Source organism: Dipteris shenzhenensis, chromosome 18 (genome assembly GCF_047967505.1).
Source record: "Dipteris shenzhenensis isolate YYH24624 ecotype China chromosome 18, Dip_SZ_1.0, whole genome shotgun sequence".
Lineage (NCBI taxonomy): Eukaryota > Viridiplantae > Streptophyta > Polypodiopsida > Gleicheniales > Dipteridaceae > Dipteris > Dipteris shenzhenensis.
This window is the reverse complement of record NC_141613.1, coordinates 23,178,233-23,188,113: the sequence shown is the minus strand read 5'-3', so window position 1 is coordinate 23,188,113 and position 9,881 is coordinate 23,178,233. Positions and strand designations below refer to the sequence as shown.

At 43.1% G+C, this 9,881-nt stretch overlaps 1 protein-coding gene across 1 annotated transcript; it reads right to left on the bottom strand.

The window, feature by feature from the left end:
* Positions 1-1,986: 1,986 nt before the first annotated feature.
* On the bottom strand, positions 1,987-6,210 carry LOC147890967 (uncharacterized). The gene is made up of 5 exons (XM_087389611.1): positions 5,368-6,210; positions 5,043-5,248; positions 3,255-3,365; positions 2,639-2,971; positions 1,987-2,552 (listed from the first exon to the last, which is right to left on the bottom strand). The coding sequence occupies exons 1-5, from the start codon at positions 5,915-5,917 to the stop codon at positions 2,304-2,306; spliced, it is 1,449 nt and encodes a 482-aa protein (XP_087245737.1). The 5' UTR covers positions 5,918-6,210; the 3' UTR covers positions 1,987-2,303.
* Between the last annotated feature and the right edge of the window lie 3,671 nt (positions 6,211-9,881).

Sequence of the window (9,881 nt, the reverse complement as noted above, 5' to 3'; positions counted from 1 at the left end):
ATGGCTGTACATCACTAGAATCAGCCTATGCTCATGTAGATGGGACTGCCTCGTACTGAGGACTTACCGTCAAACATGCCTCGTGCTGAGGGCTTACTATCGAATGTGCCTCATGCTGAGGGCTTACCAAGAAATGTGCCTCATGCTGAGGGCTTACCGAGGAATGTGCATGATCAGAAACTGCGGGCTGATCCATGCTAACATCTAAGGCATCTGCAACTGCATCTGATCTGTCAAGGCCAATGAGGCTAGAGTCTGCATCATAGATTGGTACATACCTTGTGGCAGGTTCAATTTCCACTCACGGATCTCGTCCGGAGTCATGATTGGTGTATCATCAACTGTGTGATGTGGTTTGGTGCTCTGTGCAAGAGGCTTACCCGTGTACCGGCGAGAGTGTCTACCCATGAGAACACTGTAAAGGAGCTGCCACTGGGGGGGCTTATGCTAAACTGTCAGAACCAAGTCATGGTGGAAGAACTGCAATGTACCAAGAATCAAACTTGGAATCAAATGATGACAGCTGAGTGTCAAGAGTAGCCAAGAGGCTATACAAGGCTAATGTATGTGTGTGGAAACCAATGCCAAAAATAGTCAACAAATGTGACGTCGTACATGGGTGGCATGTGTGCATGCAAAGGTGCAACAATCCTTAATCCGAGGAGGAAGATCACTCTACCAAGTGTCACTTTGAGTAATGAAGTGCCAAATGCCAAGAGGACTGACGAACGTACATAATTAAATTACCACCCGCCTCCCCTAACCCCCAACACGCCAGTACAACCTTGCACATTCCCCATAGAACATGAAAAACCATACCCACATGCTTAGGCCAATCCCATGGGCAGGCCAAAAAGGAGTGAGTTTTGAGTTAGCTCTGTGATTTCTGGGTAACACTTTCACAATCTTCCACTCTGCGGGAGTTTAAGCTACAACAAGCAACCTCCATCTCATCTCTATTTTCTAACAGAGGAGGCCCATGCTTCCATGGATCCCACTCCCCAACAGGTCCTCAGGAAAGTTTGCAAACCAATAACTTTATGACATTCATGAGTTCCCGGATAACCATCAATTTAGGAGGTTGATTCGCAGCTCCAGGAGGTTCCTCAAGTTCAACAGACCCAACAGGATCCAACTGTCAGTCAGGCAGTCAAATTCTTTACAAACTGTAACAGCAAGTTGTCAGTAGCAGCCCATGCACTGATGAGAGCTTACTATGGAAAAAGGGTTTTATAATTGTTACTAGCCACTGCCACCCAAATTACAACTGCAAATTTAATAATTACAACTGCAAAAACCACAATGTTCTAATGCAACTATCAATATATTAGACCATATTTGAAAGGAAAATCAAGTACATTATTCTGAAAATTGTAACACTGAAAAAAATATGGCAAGCAATCATATTTTATAGAACTAAATTAGCAATTCCAGCATCTAAAGGGACCCCCCCCCCCCCCCCACCCCCCATATGCCTTGTTAAAACCACATCCATATTTCTTTTCATCAAAGAGCCATATTATTACACGTCAAACATAAGGACCGCACTTCCATGCATCTATTGCATGCATGCAAAATTTGATAGTATAAACAGGCCTGATGGGCACACCTCCCGTGTTCCGACCAGTTCTCATAGGATGATATCCGGAAGTTGTGATCATTTGTAAATTGCATATATGGATGATTCATTCATAGACTTCAATATATGGATGACTCATTCGTAGACTTCAATTTCCGTCTTCCAGACAAAGGGCTTTCAAATAGCATACACATCCTTATCTTATCACATTCAACATGCAATTGAGAAGCGATCAACGCATATGATAATGTCTTTCCCATTAATTGCCTGATGAGAACACTTACATTGTTTGGCAATGAACTTGTTCCTTTTGTCTTACTGTCATATATGCACCAGCCATATTCGTGGAGCATAGGTACTTCTACAGCATACAAAATTTGTATTGCAATGTTATTCATCTGCACAATTATCTTTCCCTCTGAGAGACCACTTATAGCCAAAAAGGTGTCTGCCCATTCTTGGAAAGCAGCTTTTCGGAAAGTACATGCTGCTGACTTCAGAGCAGAATTATACGACAAAAGCTGTAAGCTTACACAAGAAGATGGTTGATTTTGCAGTTATAGTGTCCAATAAAATATAAGCTTCGTCTTTCCTTTTCTAGCCACACAGCAAGGCTACAAGAGATCTTCCTCTGTGCCTGAGCGGGATCTCGCATGCAAAACTGTATACCATGGGAGGTCAGAATTTGCAAGTTATTGCAACTAAAGTGAAGTAGGATAACTTATTATATATTGCAAATTTTTAGAAGCAGCCCAAAATGATCACTTGGTAATACTGGCAGGGTCACATTTTGGACCTGTTTCTTAACCTTCATTTCTTTCTGAAAGCTCACCCCAGGAATGGGCTTTGTTCCAACCCTCTCAATACTCTCAAGCCTGAAGTCCTGAAGGTGACAGAATATTCTGTCTAGTCGCTTTCTCAAGCGACTACCAGTAAGCATCGGGTTCTCCTTGCTATCATACGTCAGACCATCCTGTTCAATGCACTTCAGTTTTAGATCAATACATGAACATATACAAGCAAATCATGCAATAAAAAATAAACCGCAGTTTTGAGTACCTCTCCTGACCGGAGCTGCATCCATGCATCGCACCACCCTTGTGGAAGTGGTGGGCTGCCATCTAGCTTGTCATCCCAATTCATATCTCCACCAAAGACTACATTTGAATGATCTTTTAGCAAAACAAAAGCTTCATTAGCCTGGGAAACTCTTTCAGGGCTGAACATTTGGTTCCATGTCGGAGGGGCAGGACATGGGCTCTCAAGATGAGTTGTTGCAAAAATAAGCTGCTTTTGTCCAGTTAAATCCACCTTTGCAATGCAAAGTTCTCTACCCATGACTGTGTTACGAAACGGATTCCGGTGAAAGGCTGCAACAGGCATCCTGCTCAGCTGCAAGTCATTTTCTACAATTGATGAGTATACCTTCACTCAACTAATCCCTTCCATTTCCAAGCCTGATATACATTATAATCAAATCTGAAACTTGTCCACGTGGAGGCAAAGAAAGGGATACACACCACTGACATAACAATTGCATCAGTCAGTTACAAATAGATCCCATTTTCACCTGCCCAGTACAATGTTTTTTTACTTCGGCCTTAACTTTTGTTCTCATGAGCCGAACCACAAGCGAAGATCTTCATTAAGAGGACTGCTGATTTAGGTTTCTGACCTGGATACAAAAATATGGCCGTTTGGAAACCAATTCTGGAGTTAAAGAGCAATGATATTGTCCCCACCATGCTGAGCGCTGAAAAATACTGTAGATATTGGGAGTCACTTCCTGTCAAAAAAGGCCAAGGTTATGAATAATTCCAAATACATAACCAAAAACCAGCATGCCTACTATGATGTACCCAAGTACCTACACCACTTGTGAATCTAAAAAAGAAGGAAGCTAGCTGGCAAAGAAGGAAAAAACTCATGCAGCCAAAGTCGTAATCCTAAACTAACCCCAGTCAGTCTGTATCTAACACTTAGGCATCATATGTATTAGCAAAGGTGATTTACACTCAAGGCTAAGAACCATTGGATGAGCTGGGCTCAGGGTTGAGCCCCAACAGGGGAATTTTCACAAAGGTCGCCTGAACTCAAGAACTTGTATACATGTGTGACCACGAGTGACAGGGGGACACAGTATTCTAAGAGAATAGAAAGCAAATCAAAGTATATATCATGCTCCACTAAAGTGGATGGAACTGATACGATCACCTAGACAGAACGCAGCAGCAAATAGGTCTGCCACATGGCAGTAGGGAGACTGCACATGTATGCCTTTTAATCCCAGCCAGATAAGGTGGGTACAGAGTGCGTACGCTATTAGCAACATGAAAGATATCACAGCCCTCACGCACAATTTACATAGTCCTTTAGCACTTCTGCTAAAGAACAGGTATCAGTCTCGGTACCCGAGAGAGTCTTCTAATTTCCCCACAATACACTACAACGAACTTTCTTCAAACGCCTAGGCCATATGATATCCTGAACTGCCAGCATCTTTTCTCTCTCAAGACCATTGCAAGGTTTACCTAATTGATGAGATGTCATTACACTGTACCAACGTAAGCGGGAGAACTGAGTTGTTCTTAGTCCATTTGTTGCTTTAGGGTTTTCCAAAATTTTGGATGAGATGCGGCTGTCATTATTGAATGTATCGATTGCTCATTGTATTCTTTACCTATTACTTGATGGAAGACTTTGTCGTTATGTTTATTTGTTTCAAGATTGGTATAGTAAAGGTGGGGGAAAGTATGGCTCGTGTAGACAACATTGGTTTATGTATTGTATTTGTTCATTTGTATGTGTACATTTTCTGAAAGCGTTCCATGTTTGTATGAGCTCATTATTGTGTTGACGCATTGTTTTTTTAAGCTCATAACATTGTGGCTTTGTGTGCCAGTATGTGTTTGCTATTGTTTGTAACGAATCTTGTTTTGGTTTAAATACCCAACTATCTCTGACTGGCTTGGCTTAATATAAATCACCACAGTAGAAGGCATAGGAAAAACATACCTTTTGTTACTTATAGTCCAAGGTTTGCTTCGGTTTTATAATCGAACCATTTCAAATGTAGATTATGAGCTACTACATGTATTGATGCTAGCTTACACATGAAAATCAGCTTACAACATAAATGGCCTCACTATACACGGTGCATTACATTTACCATTACGAACAAAAAACTTAACCTCTCTCTTACGGGAAAAGCTTGACATACTAATCCATCTTTATGAACAATTACAACTTATTGTCTTCGATGAAATTTCATTAGGAGGAAAACGCACTTTGGAATTTGCAGACCTACGTATGAGAACATTCAAAAGAAATGATTCAGAATACTTTGGATATGTCGATGTCATCACCCCCCCGCCTCTCTCTCTCTCTCTCTCTCTCTCTCTCTCTCTCATTTCTGATTTTAGAGATAGCTGGACAAGAAAATTATTTCATCTATATGAAGCACCTGGAAGCAGATAAGATGAGGATTGTGTTCCAAAATAATAGCACCGATAGCGTTCATCCTTGCGTGCAACTCAAGATCCTCCCGGAACCAAACGTTGTACGTCAAGATAACTATGGGTTGGAGCTCATCTCCCACTGAGCTGGAAGCACTCGCTACAAAGGGCACCGCAGGCACGCTCAACGATGACGAGCTTTCTCCATTCGAGTCTGCTCACTCAGTATAAACCACGCATCAGGCATTCCACCTTTGCAACCAAAAACGATACAGCTTATTAGGTAGAAACAAACCCATTTATTTCTTAAAGCAATATAGCTTGTCAATGCACCTCCATCTAATCCTTTAGTCCTCGCGATCCTTTCCAGATGCAGTTGTCCAAGAAAATTATTGGAGACCGCCTTAGAAGTCTCGCAATCGGACTGCATGCTTCCGACGGCCTGATCCTCTGCCTTTCTCTTTTTGGAAATACTTGAGAATTCGACGAAGGAGTTGAAGTCTTTCGTCGCTTGCAGGCTGTGACTACGATCACGAGGTTCTGATTCTGGACGAGTCACAGCGCACGACCTTAGTGGCCAGAACTTATTCCCTTCTACCTGTTCTTCGTCTACTGTGTCATCTATCTCTGAAAAAGCATCCAGCGAGACTTCGGACTTAACAGTGCCACAGATATCACATATTTTATCGGCGTCTTTGTTGAGAAATGTGCATGCTCTGCAACCCCAGCTCGATGTACTTCCCTGCTGCTCACGCGAGCTTGAGGAAAGGAGGGAAGAAGCAGGGGAGCGAGAGGCGGGCTTGCGCGATTGTTGGCAGACGGAGCAGCTATTAGAGGTGCCAGTGTTGACGAAGGTGCAGGAGGAGCAGGTCCAGAACGACATGGCAGGCAAGGAGGCAGCAGCAAGAGGTGGGGAAGCTCGGGGATGGAGAGGAGACGAAGCGGGAAAGAAGTGGGGATGGCAAGGGAGGGAAGTGGGGAAGGGAAATCGATCAAGATTGTGGGAGTTGCCGAATGCTAGAGAGGAGCAAGGGAAGGAAAGGCATGGACGCTCCAAGGAGAGGAGGAAGAAGACGCCATAGCCAGAGCTGCTGCAGAGGAAAGCTGCTGTTCCGCCATAGACAGAGCTTGAGAGGAATGCTGCTCTTCCACCAAAGCCAGAGCTTGAGACATAGCTTTTCATCCTTTGAGCGTTAATATCATCGTAATAGAAAGGAGAATATGAAAGCCCGTGCCTAGAACCATTGGAAAGTTTGAAAAGTTTGAGTGGTCTACTCCAACTCCTTGCAAAATGCAACGTGGGTAGCAAACTCTCTTGTGTGTACTCCAACCGAAGAGAAGTTTGAGAAGTTTGAGTGGTGTACTGCAACCGCTTGCAAATGCAACGTGAGTAGCAAACTCTGTTCGGTGTGTTGGGAGGGGGGTGTTGTGTGAGCCAAACAAGTGAATGAGTTTTATCATTCATAAGGCCTGCCCAAAAGGTCACTGGAACAATGGTAGAAGAGAGGAAGGAGTAGTCTTCAATGGGAGGGGGGAGAGAGAGAGAGTGCAATGGGAGGGAGGAGAGAGAGAGAGAGAGAGAGAGAGAGAGTGAGAGAGAGAGAGAGAAGAAGAAGAAGAAGATGATGAAGAAAAGGAGGGAGAGAGAGAGAGAGAGAGAGACGAGGGGAGAGGGGAGCCAGATTCACTAGTCCCTCAACAACTCCCACCATCCAGAATTTAAGTAGGAGGGAATGTCACATGCCCCCAGCATTGGGGGGAGAAAACTAGATTTGCGGCAGGCAGTCTTTCTATCGTGGAGCAAGTAACTACTAACTCGAAATTGAAGCTAAATCCTACTATTTTATCAATTGTTTAAAGGAAAAAGAGAATGACTAAAATAGTGGACATGAGACGCGACACGGATCCGTTAAGACCCGATTCTCCCTGCAACTGTTAGGGGTGGTGATTTATGATTGATTTTCTGATGTCCATATTTTGAAAGCTGAAGTCTAACAAATACATGAATAAGACGATACAATAACTGATCCTTGTTGCAATTTTTACAATATTGTCACATGGACTACAACCAATGAATAAAGGTGTAGTAATCCTTCAATGTTGCATCCATCTTAGATTTCCTTGCTCCCTCGTATATATAACATGCATTAAACGAGAGGACTGTTGTAAGAATTCAGATTGAAAACAAGAAATTTTGAATGGACCAGTAATTGAAAATATTTATATTATAATATATAATATATAATTACTATAACCACAGTGTGGGCGGGAAGGCGGCGCACTTCCTTCCCCAAAAAGTTATAATCCGAGGGAACGGGCTCTTTCTTGGGTGCCGAGATAACACTGAGAATACAAACGCCGAGAATATTAGAGCCAAGGATAAGTCTTGCAAATAGATAAGAAACTAGCATATTACCTAAATGTCAATAGTCATAATTGTAGTCAAACGCCGATAGACAATATCCAAAAAAGTTGCCAATGTGACCCTGAGAGGATCTGTGTGTCCTTGAGCGAGATGATTCCAACATTCTCAGATCATTCTGTAGACTCTGGATAGCACAAAAAGACAACTATCATTAGATGAAGTCCAAAGTAGAGCATGTAACATTCTCACTCTCCACTTAGCCAACGTTACGTGCCTCTCCAACCTCGAGAAAATGGGAGTTTGATCACTATAGTAAGTCGAGCTTTTAGGCTTGTGAGAGTAGAGCATAAGGTCATTGTGAGGCTCTCCGAAGCTTCACATGCCAATAAGCCCAAACTTGCAAATCAAGTAGACCATCTCTTCACATAGAATAGGTTTGAAACGTTTATATAGTCTTTTTATTGTGAAAAGCATCTATATGTTGTTAGTGCTTTAGTCAAAAGCTTAGCTTTTACATCAAACGAAATCAAGGGCATAAGATGAAGGGCTTAGATTCATGACAAGTGGCTCAAGGAAGTGTGAGAAAACCTAAACGTCTCCCTAGGTTGCCTGCCGTAATGATGGGGGCATAAATATAAATTTAGCTTCTTAAAGAAAACACCATCAATTAGGCCAATGCCCCCAAGGGGCAGGCAAAAAACAAGATGAATTTCATTCATGTGGCGTGCCTAAGATGGTGGATTGAAAGCAGAGAGAGAGAGAGAGAGAGAGAGAGAGAGAGAGAGAAGCATCCTTGGCTAGTATATTTTTGGGTTCATCAAATGTTAGTTCTTTCCCACAGATTCTGCAGGAAGAGCAGGGTATTCTCAGTATGCAGGGTTCCGAGGCTTTTTGTCACTTACAGATATTTCCATGTTGTCGTTTGTAGTATAAGTGTAGCTTAGAACCTCGAGTCGAATTCTAGTGAGAGATGTAGGCTTAAGTGTGGTAAGCAAACATAGTGCATGCATGTGTGAAAGGAACGTGCATCATCATGTTTGGGGTAATCAAGGTTTTCGCCTTCATTGGGGGTTGAAGGGTTTAGGACGAGTTTAAGGGTTAGAGGGGGGTTCATGGTTTAGAAAGAGGTTCCAAGGTTCAGAGAGAGGCTCCAAAGTTTAGAAGAGGTTCAAGGGTTAGGAGGAGGATCCAAGGTTCAAGGTAGAGTACATGGTGGAGAACTTGTCTCCCTTGTAGGTCATGGAGGTTAAGGTTTGAGGAACTAAGGATCTAGGGGGAGCATAGGAGTGGGAGAGGAAGAAGATGTAAGAGCATGGGGGAAAAGAAGAGAGAAGAAGGGAGGAGGAGGAGCGAGGAGGAGAAGGAGGAGGGGGGAGGAGGAGAGGGAGAGGATGGGTTGTAAGGTTGGAGGAGAGGGGAGGAGTTGCAAGGTTAGGACATGCTTTTGGACGTGGAGTGCAAGAAAGCATGGATAGTTGAGACAATTGTTTGGAATACCAAAGTAGAACTCAACACAATGCCCCAAAGAGTGTGAGCTTCATTCCATTATGGGGTATTTATACAAGTTGGAGAGCTTCTCTTTATGCATGTAAGAATTCTAAGACATTCTCTCTCTACATGTAGAACTCGCATGTTGCATGTTGCATGTAGGAGTTGCAAGTAGGACTTGCATGTTAAACATGCATGTAGGAGTTACAAGTAGAACTTGCATGTTGAGGATTCCTAAGAGAGATTATTCCTAGCCTTATGCAAGTACAAATGGAGCTTTGTCACTCGCTACTCTACACACACATTCTGTACTACCTAAGTTCATGTTGGCACAGAGGCAACATACTCCCAGATCCATTTTATTACCCGTCCTCAGGTTATGGCTTATTGTGATCACATAGTTAGGATGCCATGTATGAAATCCAGTGGCTGTGGAATTGTGTCATGCCAGTCGATCTTGCTGTAAGGCCTTGGCAGCATACAATTTTTGCTGTGTTTCCAGGTAGCCTGTATCCACCATTTGTTCGAACAAAGATATGTGGCGTGTTTCTAAGAAGATGACTCTTTGATAGAGTCAGCTTGTAATCTGAGCATCGATTTGTTCATTGGGATTGAAACTGAGTCGAGGCAGATGGCGATCGAGGTGGCTAGGGACCTGGGACCTCCAGAATGTATTCCAATGTTTTGCAGAAGATAGCACTTTGGTGAAGGAAGCGGTCAATGTTGCCACGCATTATTTGCTCATGCGGCTGAAGTGCTCGGATCAGTGTGCCTTGGATATTCCATTCTACACGAGAGTATGGTTCGATCATTAGCCAATTAATGGTGCGATTTTAATCCCAATTGTGTATGTTGGCTTCCCATCTGTGACGTCGTGGAACTAAACTTGGGATGGGTTCTTAGACATGGAGGTGCATGCAGGTACTCTTTCAAGAAGATTACATCAAAGAGCTTGGGACGGCGCCAATCAGTTTGGGGATCCAACTTGCTTATC